The 21,188-nt window shown below is 36.5% G+C and overlaps 1 protein-coding gene across 1 annotated transcript in view; it reads left to right on the top strand.

Moving 5' to 3' along the window:
• KHDRBS2 (KH RNA binding domain containing, signal transduction associated 2) overlaps window positions 1–19,780 on the top strand; it is a 287,954-nt gene extending 268,174 nt beyond the window's left edge. The window contains exons 8-9 of the mRNA XM_079297992.1: window positions 4,654–4,712; window positions 18,678–19,780. Of these exons, the coding sequence (XP_079154118.1) occupies window positions 4,654–4,712; window positions 18,678–18,775 (157 nt within the window). The 3' untranslated portion in view covers window positions 18,776–19,780. The remainder of the gene's footprint in view (window positions 1–4,653; window positions 4,713–18,677) is intronic.
• The last annotated feature ends 1,408 nt before the right edge of the window (window positions 19,781–21,188 follow it).

Here is a 21,188-nt window from a genome sequence, read left to right as displayed (position 1 = left end):
GGCAGAGTTATAATTACAGTGATTTATCAAAAGCCTCTAAATTGGCCAGCTCCTTCCCAAATATTTCCCAATAAAATATTCTTCTATTATACTAACATATACTCTACCATTTTAAAAGTAGCACTGAAAAGAAAACAAAAATGTTTTTACAGGAAAATATGATCTGCTAAATCTAGGTCTTACTCAAAGACTTTCTGTTTCTTAGGATCTTTTAGGATAGGCTACAGAACACGCTTCTGAACAGATTCAGTCATTAGCAATGTTTAAAGAAGATGAACTCTTTCTTGCACCTTCCTGCTTTGGCTTTAGACAGCCCGTTGTATGTCTGTAACCACTCTTGCGGATAAAAGCTTAGATGCATCCTTCACCAAAAAGAAAAAACAAAAAAACCCAAATAACAAAAAGAGAAAGGAAGAACAAAGCAAAAAACCAAAGAGGACAAAAGGACAAGTACTTCTGTTCTTCAGTTCTTGCAGTGTTCTGCTGCTGTCAGAGCAGCCAGGGAGCCAGATGGTAATGTTGATAACCCTGGGTCTCTTGCCAGCAGCTTCCTGCAGGTGCAGGAAGAGATTGGTCAAAGGCTAATGCAGTCCATTCATTAATGCCATGTTTTCCTGTGCCTAACCCCAGTGACTCTTGAGTGGTGAACATCACACTTGCTTTGGGTAGCTTGTTGACCCAAGAGTCAGGCTTTTGTGGCTTCAGTCTTTACACTTTTGTTTGTGGTTCTCAGTCTAAACCACTTTAAAGCAGTATTATCTACAGGCTTTTTGAGCAAAAGGCTGTGTGGCTTTCCATGAGTGTTGACACAGTCAAACTGAAAGTAATTTTTTTGCACTAATATCAGTTTGAAAAAGTCCTAGTTAATGAGTGGTCAAAAGTCTGTGTTGGCTTTAAAGGTTGCTGTTTAGATACAGTCTGTACTTGAGCCTTCATCATATCATAGGAGCCCTAAATAATACAGTTTGGAAGACACTAAAGGACACTTATCTCTCAAAAACGAACATCTTGTGCTTGTTTTGGATTTTGGATTTTTTGTGGAAACTGATCCAGCTTTATCAGAAGAGAACAGATCACAGTTTATGGAAACTTTGATTTCAAATCTTTAAAGTGAACACGTTAAAAAATATTAACCAAAATAAAAAGTTTTTTAAATTAAGCATAAATAGGTAAAGATTATTTAGATTTCCATTATATGTATTATTAATCTCCTTGGTCACAGAATAGGAATTAGGACAGGGTCATGTATCTGTATTGTGAATATTTCTTATAGAGAAAATTACATCTGAGTTTCTCATATACAAACCCAAGAAACACTTGTGTTTCTTGTAAGTACCCCTGCTACTGTAGAAGGTTACTAAAGTGTAAGTCATAGTACATCAAGACCTCTATGCTTCAGAACTGATGTTAAAGGATAGTGCAAGTAACAGCTGAGAAGTTGGTAATGAGTTAATCCTGTCTGCTTTATAAAATGTGTTGCACCCTGCTTTCAGGTGGGTACTTTAAGTAAATTACACTTCATGTTGCTTGAAAGTAATGCATGCTAATGATAGATAATGGTGTTTTGTTTCCAATTAGCACTGCCAAGAGAGTCAGTGGTTTCTAGAGCTCATGATCACTGTATTTTCCAGGAACAGTCTGAGAACTGTAAAATTATATAAACAAGTATTATTTATTCTGAATGCATTTGCTGATTGCTTCCTTCTCAGCTGGCCATAATGCAAATGAAACTCTATCTCTCTGTAGTTCAGTAATTTTAAAAAAAAGAATCTCATGTTTGTAAAGCCATAATGTATCACACATTTTTTATAAATATCGCTCATTGTTTACTTTGTCACAAAACAATGGAAAATGTCTACAACTAAATGCATCTAATAGATTATAGTGAGTATTCAGAGTGGTTTAAAATAAAGCAGATGAATGAATAAGCAGTCTGGTATTTCATAGTAAGAAATAAATTTTCTTCACTTATATATTCTTCAAAGCACTTCAATATGAGTTGGCAAGGAATTTGAAATGCCATTTTGACTCAAATCTACAAGAAAGATGTTATGTTCAGGGAAATAAAGGTGGAGGATTTAGATGACAATCATGTATTGTGTGTTTTCAGGAATGTGTTAAGTATTGTGCTCACATACATCAAATATGCAGTGTGTAACAAATTACTTTTTATAGTTGTAATACAGCTTGTTTCTTATTTTATGATTGTTTGTGTATTAACTTAGTATCCTGTTGATAGTTTATTTCAGTTCAGAATGTTCACTGCAAGATTTTTATCTCACATCCTTATTATCTTTGTGATTGTGTCTTTCTTTCTCAAATAAAAACATACAACACCAATAATGTAGCAATGAATCTTCCACCTGCTCTTTCATGTCTTGAGTTCTGCTGGATGTTTTGTTGGTGGGTAACAGCTCAAGGCCCTCATCAGTGATCACTGAAAGCAGGACTGCTGTTTATAAGTTACTGGCCTTTGAATTGTTCTCCTTTTAAAGCTCACCATTGGAGGCAGCTGCTTTGGTTTGCAAAAACATATCAGGAAGAAATATTAGCATCTTATCTGCTGACAGAAGATAGGAGTTCTTGTGTTTCTTTTTTTTTAACCCCACTCACTAGTCCAACACCCTCCTCTACCCAGGAAAGCAAGCAGTATGCCAAAATGCAGCTTCTAAAATTATCTTTTCCTAGGGCTGTCTGCCAGAGCTGGGTGGTATGTCATGTGTCTGTTCTGAACAGTGCAGGTCATTTCTTACATCTGAGCCATGAGCTTTGTAAGTCATGACTAAATAAATGACTTGACCATGATGCTGCAGTGCTTTACTGCACCTTACATACTCCTGTAATTTCATTTGATTGGCTACTAAAATAATAGCAAAACAGTACAGAATGAATATTATGTTCTACAAATAAAAGATGTATTCTTCTGTTTGTTTTTTGCACTATTTCAATAGGAGGGTTTGTATATTTAGATAATTCATTTTCAAGCAACTGGATTTCCATTAATGGCTTCCATAATTCAGGAAGTCTTGACTGTGATTGTGTCCTATAGAGCTCAGCTGGCTGGAAAAGTCTTGATTGGACTGTTGAATTAATTTCATTCATGTTATTCTTATGTCCACTTTCTGCTACTGCTTTATCAAATGGATTTCATCTCTCTGAGATATTGGTGTCATTGGAATTCATTCACTCACATGAATGCCTTCTGACTTAACTACTGAATTAATGCATAACAATTATAGTTATATTTTCAGTTAAAAAAATAAAAACAAAACCAAATCCATGGATGTTTGTATCCAAAAGCTATGAGAGCTATCCCTGGTCTTTTAGGGGATGACATGACCAAGTCAAAACAGTTTGACTATCAGTTATTAGATACATGCAGTCAGAGTGAGATAGGGAACATGAATTATTCTCAGAAATTATTCCAAGGATAGTTACAGATGACTATTAAGTTTAAGAAATTAAAAATCTGATTACAGGCTGTTTGTAAACAAAGTTAAAATTAGGTTAAGAAAATAATTGTTATAGATTGCTTGTTTATTTCTATTGCACTTCTGAAATATTTTTACTTGCACTCCACTGTCAACTTAGCTTCTCCCTCAAGTGTAAACTAATATTTTTAAAACAATAATCCAATATGGAAAATGGCCTGAGCAATAATGTTATAATTATAGCAATATTGAGCTGCTTACCTGCTTCTCTTCATTTTGCAAGAGTCTGTCTGACACACTGTCCAGGGAAAAAGAAGCAGAAGCAACAATAGCTAAAACTATCAATAGAGAAAATGTTACATTCTCTGTTTGGTTCACTGCAGATTGAAGAACTACAGTATGGTGGATATATTGCAGATATTTCTGGGAAGAGACTGATTTTTGTATGTTACCTGTTACCTGACAATAGAGGTGGCCTGATCTTGAATTTGGTACCAGGTACCAAAAACACAGTGCAAACTGTAAATAATAACAGCAGTGAAGTAAAAATGCGAATAATTCTCTTTCTCAGAGGTTGAAATTTCTGGATGCCTACTCCACATTATAGCTGGGAATTGCTGATTATCAGGATGTAACTGTTGCCTGAAATATTTTGATAACACATTAATATGACTACAGATAATCTTTGAAAACTGTGGAAAAGTGAGTTTGAGTGGGGACATACTTTCTTCTTCAGGATCAAAGCTGGAAATCTCTCAGTGTTTTTGGTAAAGTTAAGTAGTTTACAGGTTCCACACCATACAATACACTCAGCTTTGTGAAAACACAGAGTTTGGTAACACATAAATGTTTAGAATTACAGGTAAATGAGGATGACACTCGTTTAGTTAGTTTAACAACACTGAATATTACAGTGGTCTTTTTCCAGACCTCATTTTTGCAGATAGAATTTCACTCAGTCTATGTCACATCTCCAGGTTTACATATTTAGGATCAAATTTGTTTTGTGCTGAGTAGATAAGAAATGTGATGTACTGTATTATAGCTTTTATTTTCACTGGTACATTTTCTTTCATATTTCTAAATATTCACTATGCCTGAAACTAGCTGGACTATGTTATCATGTGAAACTATTGAAATGTCTTTTATTTTGTGAGCTCTGTTTTTGTTTTGAGTTGGTTATCCATGATAATAGTGACATGGCTATCTGAATCTGTTACAGTGTGCCTGAATATTATGACTATGGTCATGGAACAAGTGAAGAGGCTTATGACAGCTACGGTAAGGTCTCTTCTATCTTCTGGAAATGTGTGAAATCAAAGGAAAATATCTGTCACTGGCAATTCAGAAATTGTTTCCATACACTTTTCTTTATTTTTCTCATTTTACAAAGGCCATACAAAATAAATTTGTGTAACTTTAGGGTGAGTTTTGACATAAGACCAGAAAATTGAACTGATGAATTTCAATCAAAATTACTCCAGCCAATTACTCAGGGCACAAGGTCAGTTTAACAGGAACACAAAAGTTTCTATTAGTGCTTGAATATCTTTCACAGCGTTAAATTTCAGTCTGCTTGATGTGCCAACATCTGCTTCTGTTATGTGCATCTTTTCAACCAGCAAGGTTTGTGAAATTTAGAAATATAGACTTAATCAAAGTGGAAAAAAAGAGGGTGCTGCATCACCATGGGAACCCCTACTGCACCAAGGTGAAGAAGTATCTCATGCCACACTAGGCAGGATGAGTAGAAGGAGGGCTGTAGTCTTTGCACTTCCCCACCAAGTCTGTGTCTGAGCTGGAACAGTTCCACTTCATGGGTAGGGGAGCCATGAGAGGAAGAGAAGTGGAGCTCCCATGAGTACAAACCATTTTCTAGATCTATTCTTTGCTGTTAGTGATATATATAACTAGAGTCTAGATCATGTTTTCCTATTAATAATTGTCAGTGCAGTGTATCAGGTGACACAATGAATCTCACTCAGAGATTTTCACTGAAATAACAGAGCAAAGCTGACTACTGACAGCTTAAAGAGTGACCCTAGGATTCAGCAGAGATGTCATGCCTGATTTACTGCTTCTAAAGTCTAAGTCTGCATGGTGACTTCCACAGCATTGTGAAAATGAGAGCTGCTGGAAATGGTGCTGCAAATGAAAGTTATACTAAGGGGTTATATAAGGGTTGCTGCGTGAAATAAATAATTTTATTCATGCAGCTGTGAAGCAAATGTCACTAATGCAAACTTGCAGTTTCCTTTGTATTGGTACAGAAATAGACATTTCTGAGATGTTGTCAAAATGATTTCATTACATAATCAGAAATAACTTATTTTTTTGTACAATCAGGTCTCACAATATATTTGGATGATAGAATGTGCAGTCAAGCATATTTTCAAAGCTAGGCAAGTAATAATAGTTTATCCATATGACTGTGAGTGGTTCAGTTACCCTTTGGTTTGCTTTCTTTTTGCACATACATTTTTAATAGCATTTTTAGTAGTGGAAGATGTTCCTCCCATCTACAGATTCCCCTCTCCACTGCTATCCTGAATGCACCACTGAGCTTTTGGGCAATGCAGAAAAGAATAGTCTGAGCTCAGCAGTAAGAATTACTCACTGTTTAACTTTTAATTACACTCCACCATGCTGAATCTCCATGTGTTTGGGCAAGACATTTAAAGTAGTGTCACTTTCCTTCCAATCTCTCATTTGTAAAACTAGAAGAATATTACTTGTTTTCCCAGCAGGGATTTTGAATGGACTAATTAGCTAAGGCTTACAAAGTGTTCACAGAGTGGCATCATGACTAAATTTATGCTCTGCATGAAGCTCTTTTTTTTTGTTTTCCACTCAGTAGCTGAAACAAACCCAATATGCCTGGATTTCCTTTGCTAGACTTAAAATACATGGCTGATAACTTTGGACTTGCTTTGTTTTTTGCTTGAACTATTTTCTGAGTTGGCATTTGAATACAAAGGTCTGAGTGTTATCAACCACCTGGAATAAACTTAAAGTTGAATAATATTTCAGATTGAAATTTTGCTACTTTCTGGAAGCAGATACATTTATAAATAACTGTTTATGCTACTCTTAGTTCTCTTGCTTTAGGAATTAGTAAATTTGCTAGTTTCATGCCTTGGATATCTGTGCAGGAACTTCTGTCCTTCATTAGTCACCCCAATTTATCTGAGGAGGTAATCTGAGTACACAGAGCTATAGAGCAATAGAATATATGCTTAATTTCCTCAGTTTCTGAGTTCTTGCTGCATATGCTGATGTTCTCTTTGTATCAGATCTATTACCCTTTCTTATCTTCACCTAACTTTACCCTAACTCTCTGTTTCCAGTTCTCTACATTTTGGAGATGTTTTGTAACTCATTGTGAGTCTCCTGAATTCATTGCACTGTATAAAATCAGGTGCCCCTTAAATTTCACCACCTGCAGAAATTAACAGTTTTTCCTTCATTTAAATAGTTTCACACCTTGTTGTGCCTTCCATAACAAGGCTATATTCTTCCTTTGCAATTCTTTCTGGCCCCTCTGTAATTCCAAATTCTCCCAAACTCTGAATAAGACACAGACAAATGGTGCATGAATGTAGTCTTCTTGTCAACTCTTAGGTGTTTTGTGCAACAACTTGTCTTGTCTCCCTTATCCTTTCCAATAATAATATCTGAATTATTCAAAATTTACTAGCTTGGTGTTTTTTAACTCTTTTCTATGCATCCACTTGCTTCCAACTTACCTTTAGGGAGGACAGTTTTCAATCTTGAGAAGGTTTTCTTTACTTTTGCATGAAGTAAATTCAATTAAATAGTAATGCTGCTTCATCCTTACAATCTTTTTAAAGTATAAAATAGAGTTCTCTGTAGCTTCTTAAGTATAGAGCACAATAATACTCCTGTATGAGCTGCCTACTATGACTTTTCTTGCTGTCTGTACTCCTGAGAGCTAGCAGGTGGTTTACATGGGTCTCATGGGTTTTTCTCTGCTCCTTTTGAAAGAACTTGTGGAGAATTCTGGTTGGGGAAACTGTTTCCTCAGAAGATCATAAGATTTATGTATTTATGGATTTTTCTCACAGTATAGTTCCAAAAATCAGAGGGGTGTTTCAGAGCAGAGCCCACCTGAACACTGTTTAATTCTCAGCAAGTTCAGATCTCTTTGATTAGATGGAAGAATCTAAGTCACGTGTCATAGGCTGGTCAAGATGGATTCCTAAACAGGAATTCAGTGCTGTAAAATCTGTAACTTAACTGCATTAACTCCCTGCTCACTTTATTTTGTGAAGGTTCATAAGAATTCCATCCCCTCCAAATCCAGCCAAGGAAACACCCAAGACAATGGGAAGATCAGGGATGTATATAAAATCACATTGCTTTCCATAAATAAGGGATGTTCCTTGAATGAAAATTTGCAGTACAGAATCCCCTCATGAAGTTAGACACTTGACTCTGTTGTGATTTGACATGTTTGTCACCTAGTCTCTCAGAAGGATCAAAGTAGAGACACTTCAAAGCATTCCCTGCAGCAGTCTCTGAGCACATGGAAATACAGTATTCAGGAATTACGAGATTCCTACAGATTTTTTATAGGATCAGGATTATGCAGCTACTGCTAGAGAATTTTGAGGATCGCTGTTCCAGGCTGAGAAACATAAATTTGGGACATATGCCTGAAAATCTTGGGAATCTTAGTCCTTATAGGCTTCTTCATGTTAGTTGTAGATAAATATCTTTAGAAGGTATTTTAAAACTAAAAGATTAGTCATTTAAAGCACTGTAAAAATTTTCAAAAATGTAAAGCATCTTCATCTTTAATCACACTCAACCATTTATAATAATTCTGTCAACTGAAGGTTTTGATACCTGCACATAAGTCTAAATTAAGGTAATGGTGTCATGTTAACTTGATGCTTATGTTTTAAAAGAGAAGGTATGAAATTGGTTTAATTTTTGAAGAAATGGTTTATATTCTTTCCTCTCGTTATACATTAGTAATTTTGTGGTTTCCCTTCTGGCACTGTTGTCATCTGAACAGATATCTAGTGAAAACATGAATTTAATGATTCATGTCTCAAAAATCGATTAGGATAAAATGTTCACCTAAAGTTTGGTAACATGAATCTTCCCTGCCCATATGTAATGTCATGTCCAACTCCAAAAAGCATCTTCTCTGGACAGGATCACTGTAAATAAAAAGCCTTTTGTAATCAATTCCTGTTCTCATTTTTTTCTCCTTTTCCCTGTTTTTTATTTTTAGAGGAAATAGCATTCTTGATTCAAGTGCTGCATTGTGTTAGGCCACATTAGAGAGATAACAGAGAAGGGTGTAAGACTTGCAGTCAAGGCAGAACCAAGGAGCTGTATTCATTAAATCTGACCTGATTCCCTGTTTCATCATCTGAATCCCTTTTTGCGCTTGTACTGATCAGAGCATTCCAAACTTTGCTTATCAGTGTCTCTTTCTGTCTTAGTTCTCCCAAAGACTGGAGACTCCAGTGGTGAGCTCTGCCAGTTGCTGCTGCAGAGGTTTCTGGCCCTGCTTCCAAAGGGTGATTGCCACAGTAGTGAGAGTGTGCCTCTTGTCAGATGCCACAGTTCACAGCCTGGTGCATATTCTGCCTTGTGTATTACCTGAAAATTATGGCCATTATGTTTTTATGTCAGGTCATGAACTTCAGTATCTGAGAGACCAGTACACTCAGACTTACTGCTGCTGCTACCAAAAAAGCAGAAACCCTAGACAGAGAGTGAAAGAGGTGGAAGTCTATAACCTCCTAAACCACCACAATCAAATTAGGATAACACCATCTGCCAAAGGCCTTAGGCAAGAGTTGGGAAGGTTAATCTGTAGCTTGCCACCTACAGAAAGAGAGAAGACATAAATGAACTCCAGTAACATTACTGCTGCTTTTCAGAAGCTTGCAAGGCTTTTTACTGCATGTTCTGCCATTGCATTAAGGAGTCATTATTTAAACATTTTGCATCTTCACCTATAATTTTCAGCTGTTTATATTTTCTCAAATGACCATGATTTTTGATGCATGTTCTACTCCAGTTTAGCATTAGGTACTTATAAAGAACTGGGTATTTGTTTTTAGGATATTTCCATCTTTAATTAAAATTGGAGAGTGTAATTGTTTGATGTAATTCCTTTTAATGTAAGACATCATCTAAGTTGTAAAATATTGTCACAATGGTTTAACTATTTCACAAGTAATTCCCTGCCAGTCACTCCATATAAGAGCTTTGCAATTGTTATAACAATTAGTTTACTAAATCTACAGAGATGGCACTCAATAAACAAATTCTTTATAGACCTTTATAGCTAACAACTAAAAATGTACAGCAATATTCCACTACTCTTGTATTATGTAGTTTATTTTTTCATTCTGTGTTTGCCCTAAAAAGTGTTTCATCTAGTAAATTAAGTTTTTCTACACTAACAATAACAGTTTCTGCTGAACAAGTAAAACTAAGTATATCATGATGAAATTAGCAGGGGAAAGTGTGTATGGAGGGTTCAAACCTCTAAAATTCTGAAAAATATCTTGATTGAAGAGGTGTTACCTTAGGAGACATGAATTCTCATACTTCATTAAGAGACATAAACATGCTCATATTGTGGAGAAACTCAAGGAACTGGCACTTTATTGTGAAATAAACATTCTACAGCAATGACAAAGTAAAGTGAAGCCATGTCACAATGTATACAGAGGAAAAAAATACTTGTGAATTTTGAAAAAGTACTTCATAGCAATTTCTCTGCAGATGGAGATACGAGGTTTTTTTCAGCTTTTGAGTCTGAGCTTCTTCCTCATTTTTAATAACTTTGGTATTGTAGACTGTTGGTCCTAATATTCATGATGCTCAGCATGCTAAGGCTTTCTGGCCTTATTTTTTTTCTAGCCTATTCTCATTAAAATATTCAAATGTAAAAAATCAAGTGCTCAAATAATTCATAGTGACTGATTTGCAGATGTAAGAGACACAGGTCAGATTCCCATCATTACAGTGCTTGACTTCATATGGCATGTGATTACAAACAATGTCTTTACCAATAGTAATTAACAAAGTCTTACTAATGGGCACCAATTTTTCATTTATATCATCTGAGGGTATATAATTGGTGTCTCCTAGAAAATACCATGGCACCGTACCAAAGAAAACTTTCCTTGTGTCTGGTTCTTAAAATCATCATAGAATGCATAATAAAATTATAGAATGGTTTGAATTTGAAGGGACCTTAAAGATCTTGTCATTTCAACCCAGCTGCTGTGGATGAAGACATGGACCAGGTAGCTCAGAGCTCCATCCAGCCTGGCCTTGAATGCTGCCATGGATAGGGGTATTCACAACTTCTCTGGGCAACCCATTGCTTCACCATCCTCACAGTAAAGAGCTTCTTCCTAATATGTAACCTAAATTTACTCTCTTTCTATTTGAAGCTATTTCCCCCTCTCTTGTCTTTAGTGCTCTTGTAAAAGTCCATCTCCATCTTTCCTGTAAGTTTCTTCAGATTCTGGAAGGCTGCAATTAGTTCACCCTTAAGCCTTCCCTTTTCCAGGCTGAACAAACCCAGTTTTTGTAGCTTTTTCTCATAATAGAGATGCTCCATCCCTCTAATGATCTTGGTGTCCATCCTCTGGGCTCACTCCAACAGGTCCTTGTCCTTCCTGTGCTGGGGACCCAGAGCTGGATGCAGCACTGCAGGTCTCACCAGAGCAGAGCAGAGGGGCAGGATCCCATCCCTGGCCCTGCTGGGCACTCTGCTTTTGATGCAGCCCAGGATACAGTTGGATTTCTAGGCTGTGAGCACAAGGCTGGTTCATTTCCAGCTTCTCATTCACCAGCACCCCCAAGTCCTTCTGGGCAGGGCTGCTCTCCATCTGTTCCTCCCCCAGCCTGGACTGATAGCAGGGATTGCCCTGACCCAGAACCTTGCACTTGTTAAACTGCATGAGGTTCCCCTGGGCCACTTCTTGAGCTTGTCCAGGTCCCTCTGGATGCCATCCTGTCCTCCAGGTGTGTCAGCAGCACCACTCAGCTGGGTGTCATCTGCAGAATTGCTGGGGGTGCACTCAATCCCATCACCTCTGTCAGTAATGAAGATTATTTAATAACTCTGGTCCCAATACAGACTCCTGAGGGACACCACTTGTCACTCATGTCCGTCAGGACTCTGAGCCATTGACCACCACCCTCTGGATGTGACTTTCCAACCACTTCCTAATCCATCTTATTATTAATTAGGCATTTCAGAGGCAGTAAGGCACAGATTGTACCATTGTGGTGGAGGTTTTATGGTGTCTTGACAGAGCACCTGGCTGGTTTTTTAACACATGCTGGGAGCTTCTACACTAGCATGGGAGCAGGAGTGTTCTTTGGAAGCAGATTTACCCATTGTCTGCATTTATGGGTCTTCTTTCCACATCACTGAGTGGGTTCAAAGTACGTAAATTTTAGTTTGAAATTAAGATGCAATCCCAACTGTTTGAGAGATTTGCTTCCAGAGGCTCAAACTAGGGCCAATCTGAAATTAAAATTACCTGAAAAATTCACTCTGCCGTTCATCCCTGTTGGTGTGCACTGTGTGCTGATATTGATACAGCACCTGCATCCTGATGCCCCCAAGCCTTCTCTGCTACACAGTTCTGAGGAGTGTGTCGTGGTCCTCCATGACCATCTTCATTTTGGGCTGATTGAGGCATCTGGTCTCCTGCTGAACATGAGGAAGATGTACACCCAGCCCTGGGAACTCAGAAGTGCTCCTGAGTCCTCCTGTACAGCACTCGATTTTTTATTCCACTGGAAACAGGAGGCATTGAAGATTTCTGCATACGGACAGAAGATACACCAAATAAATTACCCTCCTTTAATTTTCTATTTCAATATACTTACTGCTAGCAGCATTCCTACTGTGGCACAGAATGAACTGACAAAAGCATTTTCTTGATTTTCTGCAAAACTTTATCAATTCTTTCACTGAAGGAATCACCTTAGCTGTATCTCAAGTGGCATTCATTCCCTCAGAGGGAATTTATGATTTTCATAGGAGCATGATTTTAAAAGTTTGAAGGGAAAGGAGCACATTTTGCATTCATCTCTGGTGCCTAATGTGGGGATGATGATAGAACTACTGCTATTTTGTCAAATCAGTGTTTTAACTAGACTATAATTCTTTAGAAAGTCCCATCTTTAAACTTATCTTATTCTTTTAACTATCTGTATATCCTAAAACTCCTGTATTGCAGTTATGCTATGAAAATGAAAAAAAATTATGCATGTAGCACAAGATTGGTTTTAATTTGTAGCAACTTACTGTGTTTCCTCTTTTACTTCTGAATTATAAATCATTTTCTATGACAGAATAAGGAAAACTAAATCATGCAAAATTTTCCTATGTAATATTTCAAATGGTAATTTCACTGCCTTGCACCATGGGAACTGTGGAGTTGGAGAATCTAAGACAAAAATCCTGTAACATTGATCTGCATCTATTTAATTCCAGATGCAGTATATGACTGCATGTTTCATGTTCCGTGACCATAAAGTAATAGAAAACTAACTTTTACTGAAAATAAGTGAAAAATAAAACTCCTTCTACACTGTAACATTCACACTCACCTCAAAACAGCACTGGTAACAGTCTTATTCCTCCTGGCATTGCAGTTTCCCAGACTAGTTGTCAGTTTGTCTGATGCCCTGTCTGTGGCAGGTGTTCACTACAAAAGTGGCTGAACCCTTCTCAGAAATCATCCCCTCCTTTGGTCATCACTGCAGCTCCCTCTGTCATTGCTTAGCCTGCAGGCAGGGCTGGCAGAGGCAACTGCACAAGCACTTCTTGTCTGCTCCAGTGCTGGCAGCTGGAGGATTTCTGTGATCCTCCACTGCCAGTTCAAGCCAGGGAAGCTCTCAATCCTAAAGCAGATTTGGAGCAGCCACGCAGTTTAAAAGGTTAGCCCTCCTCAAGAGAAGACACTACCAAGCATAGGGGCAGTAGCTTGGGGTTTTTAGAAGAGCATCAGAGCAGCCGTGTTCATAAAGTACACTATTAAACCACAAGGTTTTCCATTCATTTCCAGGTTTTAAGCTGTATATATTTCATACTGCAGGTCTAGTAAATTAACTAGAATGGTGTAAACTATCTTAATTGGTTTGAGCCTGTGTTTTGAAAACATTTCTTGTCTTCTCAAAACTCCAAATTTCAAATAAGAAAGGCACCATTTGTGATTTGAAAGTCACTTCAGCCCTTCTCACAAAATAATAAAATGCATAGATGTCAAGACAGAAAATCCTGTGTATTTTACAAGCTTTGCACATAAGCAAAAAGAGACCAGAAGAGTGAAAAAAGTACATGTTCCTCTTAAAAAAAAAAACCCAAATCTGTTCTTGCATTTTTGTCTAAAATAATATATACTTGTGCAATTACAATACAAGAAATGTGCAGCTACCTTCTCTGGTGGATTTTTGGGCTGAAATACTGGCTTTGACAAAGCTAGTTGAGCTTCAGACATTAGCCTGTGTAGGACAAATTTTCCAACCATTTGCAAGTAATATCTTGTCTCCATCCATCTTTCTGTGGAGGCTTACTAGAAATACAGCACAAATTGAATTGTCCAAAGAAAGGCATTCTAATTTTAAGAGTTTTCATTTTTAATCTATATCTGGTTTCTATTGGGTCTTCTGCTCAGCACATCTATATCACTTTTCTCTTACTGCTCAGGCAATTAATTTCATCTCAGAACACTCCAGGGAGGGAGGTATTCTTGTTTAATTCTACCAGTGAGGAAGCCATAACACAAAATATTGAGCAATTGTCCAAGGTCACTGAGAAAACAAAGAGCAGAGCTAGTAATCCAAATTCCTGTGCAATGTGCTCTCACCACATGTATGCAGTAAAAGAGATTTTTTTTTCTCACAGGAAAAGATACTATTTTATTCTGAATCAAAATCAACTTCTGTTTCTAAAACACTAAAAGTTACATGAAAAATCAAATTGAATGATTAAATTACTTCCTGTTATATACATCTTAACTCTTTAATCAAAATAGCTTTTTCTAATCTTTTCCTGGCCACCTGTCCAGAATAATTGACCATAAATTAATAAAATTGTGCCCAGTAATTGTGGACTATATTCAAATGTTAAATAAGTTTCTGGGAAGAAAAAGTGATCAAGTCTTGATTAGTACCAGGACTAAACCATGAATATAAATAAAAATAATTAGGGAATAATTCATTTCTATGTAAATCACATGCCATTAATATGTATTTTTATTTTTAACTCATTCATTCTTATGATCTGCCCATTAAATATTGCATTTTATCCCTCTTTCCGTATTTGAAAGAGTTTTATTCAATTTCAGAAAATTCCATTCTAAGGTTGCAGAATGCTAAATGAAGAGTTTAAAAAAGTGTCTGATTATGTTATTTTCTGAACCTTTGCTCAAAGACATTTAGAATGTGATGATAGCAACATGGATAGGCCACTGAATTTTTCTGTGCTTTCAATAAGACACAGGCAAACAGTAAGACAGAAACAACTTTTCATATATACCCATCTCTGTGCTATAAATGTTACTGTTTTGATCCCATATTCAAAGAAATTTATCAGGTTAAAAATGATATGATCTTTTTACATCCTGACTCTCCAGTAAGAAAAAAAAATATGTATTTAAACAGATTAGAGCTATGGAGTCTCCTAGCAGTTGATCAAAATATAATCTTTAAAGACAGCCTCAAGTAATGTATCTGTTATGTCTGTAATAAATACTGGAATAATTTCTATAACTCAATTAATAGAGTAAAGTAAATAAGAGCCCATCTGAACCATAAAAATCAGTGCAGAAACACTAACATGCAAATTCAATCAGGCATCGACCAAGGGTGCTGATTGCCTGTGATAATAATAATTAATTTTATATCCTAAAGGTGAGCTTCAGATACCAGTTCACAGCAGCATATAGCAGATTGAAACACATATGCAGTGTAATTAAAAGTGCTGTGCCCATGTCTTCACATTTCTTACCAAAGTAGCTATGACAGCATCACACCCAAAGCAATCCTTCAGCCCAAGCTGAAGATTCCTCACCTGTATTCCTCTAAGATTCCTCACCTATAAACTCTTTGCAATAATTTATACTTTTAGTTTCTGAAAGCAAAACATAAAATATTTCTCCTTAACTAAGAATGGCAAAGTTGCCAATAACACCAAATTCTTGAAAAAACTGAACCCTCTGCCCTCAGTTATTAAGCTGCTTGTGTGGATTTCTTTAACCATAGTCTTTGCACCTGATAGCAATGGAGACAGTCTGAAGTGAAGTGGGTAGGGAATGAGTGTGGGCTGATAGAGCAGAAAAACTGGATGAAGTCTGGATGTCACTGAGGGAAGGGGAAGGTCAGACTCCACATAGTTTCTCTTCACAGGAATGAGAAAAAAGGAAAAGGAATCAGCATTAGAATACAACAACCACCCTTCACCTTTCTTCAGCTCTTGGGCAGTCTCTCACAGTTCTCCCAATGACCTTTCTCTCTCCCAGTCTGCATCTACTGCCTGCTCTTCACCTGAAATGCCTCTCCATTTCTATCTCATTAACATGTCACTTCCTTAAAATTAAATATGTCCAGGCTGTCTTCCCCTTTTGGCACAGTCTTTCAGAGGAAGATCAGGCTCGCTCACCATTCTCCAGTTCTCACAGTGAAACTCAGCCTGGTAATCAAACTTTTAACCCTCCTGCTACCCAATAAGCTACCTAAATCTCTGTGTGACTGCTGAGGTAGTCTACAGGACTCCAGCCTTTTAAGATTATTCCCAAAGACAGAGATTTCCATTCTCAGGAGCTCTCTTTCTTCCCTTGGTGCTGAAAGAAAAAGGTTACCTTGGAGTTCTGGAAGGAAGACATGGAAGAGCAGCTTTCATGTCAAGGAACACTTAATTACTAGAAGGTATATTGTTGTTCATTAAAAACCCCTCTAGGACAAAATTGCTAGCAATCTGATTTCTTCTTTGGTGTGGCTGCATCTAATAATGCAGCCTCTTGATAGTGCTGCTCCCTATCATCTTGCTTTCTCCACAATACATAATCCAAAATATATCATAATATATATAACTATAATCCTGTGCTGCTGTGAGTGGTAGACACCAGATTTTTCCCAGTCCCAAAACTTCCACATCTGTTTTGGCTATGGATTCATCCATAAATGCAGTAGTGTCTATCATGCAATATCAACAGGAGCTGTTAGCTCACAACTATCACATTTCAATGATGGTGTTAAAGTTTGAAATCTAACAAATAGGTCCACCATGTTACTGAAAAAAAAAGAGCATAAAAGGCTTGTACCAAGAATTATGATTCAGTTTTTGTTCCATATCAGGAGCTGGTACAGTCACGGGAGCAATTTGCTTTAAGAACAGTAAAGGAAAAGCAGTTTCTCCAGTTGGTAATAAAAAGTAATTTTTTACTGCATGGGTACTACCAAAAAGACTGTACATTTCACCTTTATATAAAGGTGCTTCAATCTGGACAACAGTGAGGGGACTAAAAAGGAACAAGAAATTGGCCTTGTGTTGTACATTTATGGAATATTTTTACTACTTCAGTCATTTTCATTTATATAAATGAAGCTTCTCTTTTCCATATACATTTCTCTTGTCCCCAAGGCCTCTCTGCAAATGTAGTAACACTTCAGCAAAGAGTAATTGAAGCTGGAAAAAATTTACAGCAAAGTGCCATTTTTAAAGGGTGTAATGATACATACTGCAGAGACAGGATTTTTAAATTCAGTGTACAGAAACTTATTCCCTGTAGGAATGAGAGACCTGAGGATTTAGAGCTATATCATATTGGCTGCCATTTCTTCAATCCTCTAGGCAGTAGCTTTCCACAGTAAACTTTGGTTCCATGTGACCATAAAACCCCTGATACTCAAAAAGAGAACATCCTGGAGAACTCAAAGAGAAAGAAAATAAATGGAGTGCACCAAAAATCACAGTAGGAGTGTTTCTTGTTCCATAGCAAAATCAACTGCTACAAATCTTTTCCAGAGATGCCCACTCCATACATGCTAGCCTGAACTCACTTCAGCTGCTATTCTCCATACCTCAAAGCCATGAGATAATGAAGTGTAGTTGCAGAGAAGATTTATCTTGCAGAGAAGAAATAGCTTTCAGAATTTTAACAGGGTTTTTATGTTCAATATTTTCATTTCTTATAGTCACATATTTTTGAAAAAGGCATTTTTGATACCTGGTTAAAACATTTAGTATTTTCTGCCTTGTGACAATTATTTATGTTCTTAATGGCCATGAAAGTCAGGAGTCATTAGCAAAAACAAGCTACCAGCAATGTTGCACTCTGGTGTGATATGATAGATACATTGTGGTTTGTGCATGTCCATTTTAATCACACTAAGTATGATCAGTTGAAGTCAGTGGAAGACAAAACCAGGAATCATTTGATGATTCACTGGCTGATTTAGGAGATAATTCAAGTTTTGGGTTCAGCTGCTGGACCAGGACTGTAGAGAGTTTACTGATTGTGCCTTTGGAAGGGTTAAGTTCCAGAAATATCATATCAGGGAAGAAGAAGAAGATTTGTAGAAGCACTGTAAAAAGTGAGCTAGACTTATACTTTTTAGCTTATTTTTCCTGAGCATATTTGATTCACCAAATTTGAAAAAGTGTTCTAAAGATACTGCAAAGTAAAATCTCCTCTTGCTTAATGTGGTAGCTTCACTTCTACACATTTTTCTTCCATTATTTCCTTTCTTTTGGTCTCAAATGGAAGTTAAAAATGAAACATATCTTTCTTATCTTTTCACGATTCAACTCCTCATCTTGTTACCATACCAACTGCATTAAATGCTATTCAAATTTCTGCTTTAACTTAAATACTAGAAACTCAAAACATGAAATAAATTCTGAACTGGCAGACTAATGCAGTGATTTTTCCAGAGCTGTCTGTACCGCCAACACAGTAGTTATTCATTCTCTGCTGAAACTGAAGGAGTGAGGCTTTTTTTTCTTCCTAAGATAGACAGGTTGCCTGTGTAGAGAAGTGGGTTAGTTGTCTGTAAGTTTTTTTGTGGGAGGATAAAGAAGCGGATGATAAGACCATCCTCATTTTGTTTTTCTAAAGCTTTCAGCCAGGACCCTCAAGAATTTTGTCAGCTGTTAGCAGTGGCATCCCTTTGTTCCTTCAGTTTCAGATATTTACAAAACGCGTTTTTCTCTTCTGTTTTTAGCACAAGAAGAATGGGCCACGACCCGTTCCAGCCTAAAGGCACCACCTCCAAGGTCAGCCAGAGGGGCTTACAGGGAACACCCCTATGGTAGATATTGAAGGTCCTCCTCATCTGTCACCTCCTCTCAAAGACAATTAATAGCCTGTGGTCTCCACATAAACAGCAACAAGACAAGTAATAGTCCATTTCTTTTCTATCCTAGGGATTACTGCTCATTATTATCCTATGTACTACTTGTATTTCCTATAACATTGGCGTGACATTGGCATTAGTATTATTTTATAACACGGACTTAAAAAGACAGAGACAAAAAACCTTTGGCAAGCATTGTCTATAAACTATACAAAGATGATGTTCTGTTGGTTGTATTCATTGCTGTGTGTAACTAAAAGCATGACACTGTTACAGCTCTTGAGTCTAACATACTAGTTAAGCCTGAGTTTCTGTTTAGGGTTGCTGAAAGACTGTAATATGTTTGAGTTTTTTTGGGGGGGGAATTTGTTTGTTTTTTTTTCTTGAGCCAGACAATAATCAAGCTGTAGATAAGATGTCTTAACCTGTCTTTTTTAATATATGTTAGTTTAGATTAAGATGCTCGACATTAAGTTTGTAAATTTAATTTTAAATGATGTTTTAATGGGGTTGAAAACAAGCAGCTACTGTATGTATGTAGCTAACTGAAGTTGTTCAGTGTTTTAACCTGTATTTGTTAAAAAAATCACTTAAAGTTCCATGTGTAAGCTTCTCTAAATAGGAAACCATAATTTTGTCAAATATGTTTGCCATAATTTGTCAATAAAGCTGAAACCTTTTGTAACAAACTAAATTTGGAATTACTTGTTTTCTAGCTTTAAATGCCTGCTTTATTTCTTTTTCAAGAGATGCCTAAAATGTTTTTTATATAAAAATTACAAAAATGAACCCAAGCCTGTTTTAAGATTTTTTGTGTAAGACTTTAAAAGTTGTATTAATAACTTCTGGTTGTTAAATAATATAAAAGTTAACCAACTAAACTGTTACATGAATCATGGTTAGTATCCACTAATGTATAACATGTTAATGGAAAAAAATGCTTTAGAACAATAAATGGATTTTAAACTATCCTTTAAGCTTGATCTTGCTAAACACAAACTCTGATTGACTTGTTTGTATTAGCATGTCTCTCGTGAGAATGTAATGGAGTTTAAAGAGGTAAGATTACCACTTACCACTGTTAGACTGTCTAAATGCTAGTTCTTCAACCTTTGAGTTTCCCCGCACATTAAATACCCATTCAACATGTAAGCATTGCATAGATTCACCTATTTGTTTTCACTCAGAAGAGTGCGTGGACTGCATTTTTCGTAGTATATAACAATTTGTCTTGATAAACAAATCATCAGTGTCACTGCCCAGCTGTTGGTACTCAACTTCAAAAACTTTATTTGTAATTTTCAGTGCTAAATATCACCGCCCTTGAAGGCAGTTTAGAGGGCTGATATTTCTTTTGAGACTATCAGACTTGATGGCTGATGATTATTAAGGAAATATGTCGCAGGACTCAAAGGATGACTAAACGTTAAACAGGTAACACTAATAGTAACTCTGTAATTTTGAGTATGCAACAGTAATGTAAAATATTCTCAGTTATTAAGTTACTGATAGTTAAAAAAGTAAACCTACCAAAAGATAACAAATAGGTATATAGGCTATTAAAACAACTAATTAACATTAACTAGTGACAACAAAATTATTTTACAATATATAACCCTCAAGGTAATAAACAGAACTAAAATTAACAATAATAGTAATGCAACTCTTGCTAACAAAAAATATATAACCTAAATTTTGATGAAAAAAAAAAAAAAAGAAAACAAAAACAGAAGACTTGATAGTAGGGATGCCAAAACTGTTAATCATTTCAATACAGTCTTTTTGTTTATGGTGGCTTTTTGTCAATGTGATTGGTTTACTTTTTTGATGATGCGACTAAAGTAGAGGCTGATTGCTGTTCAGTTTGTGAACAAAATCTCTTGCAGCTGGAGTTGCATGCTAGCTCATTTTGAATAGCTTATGATGAGTATGTTTTGTCCATTGAAGTGTTAAAGTGAATTTAGTAGGCTACGTGATGGTTACATTGAGTTTGTTCTGTTTCACTGTTTCAGGCACTCACTGGACAGCTAAGCAGCAGATCTGCTGGGGAGTGGTCAGGTAAGCTCTGCTGCATCTCAGGAGGTTTTCCTCTTTCCTGTTTTCTCTCTGCATTTGTTTTTACTAATGCACGAAAATGTATTCAGCTGCAGTGTTAAAATAAATGTCTTTTCAGCAATGTTTCTGTGCATATCAGCATAGTGATTATGGTAAAATCAGAACATTTACCTATGTGTTATGACACTCCATTTCAATAAAAGAAGTCTTGTCATCTAGCCTTTTAATGGTAAATATTAAGATGGTGTACTTCATAACTGCTTTTGCTAAAAACAAAGCTTCTGTTTATTCAAAGCATGTCTACATTTTGGCTAGTTACCTAGC

Source organism: Erithacus rubecula (assembly GCF_903797595.1).
Source record: "Erithacus rubecula genome assembly, chromosome: 2".
Taxonomy (NCBI): Eukaryota; Metazoa; Chordata; class Aves; order Passeriformes; family Muscicapidae; genus Erithacus; species Erithacus rubecula.
Note: the sequence above shows the minus strand (reverse complement) of the source record. Positions and strands in the feature narration are given on the sequence as shown.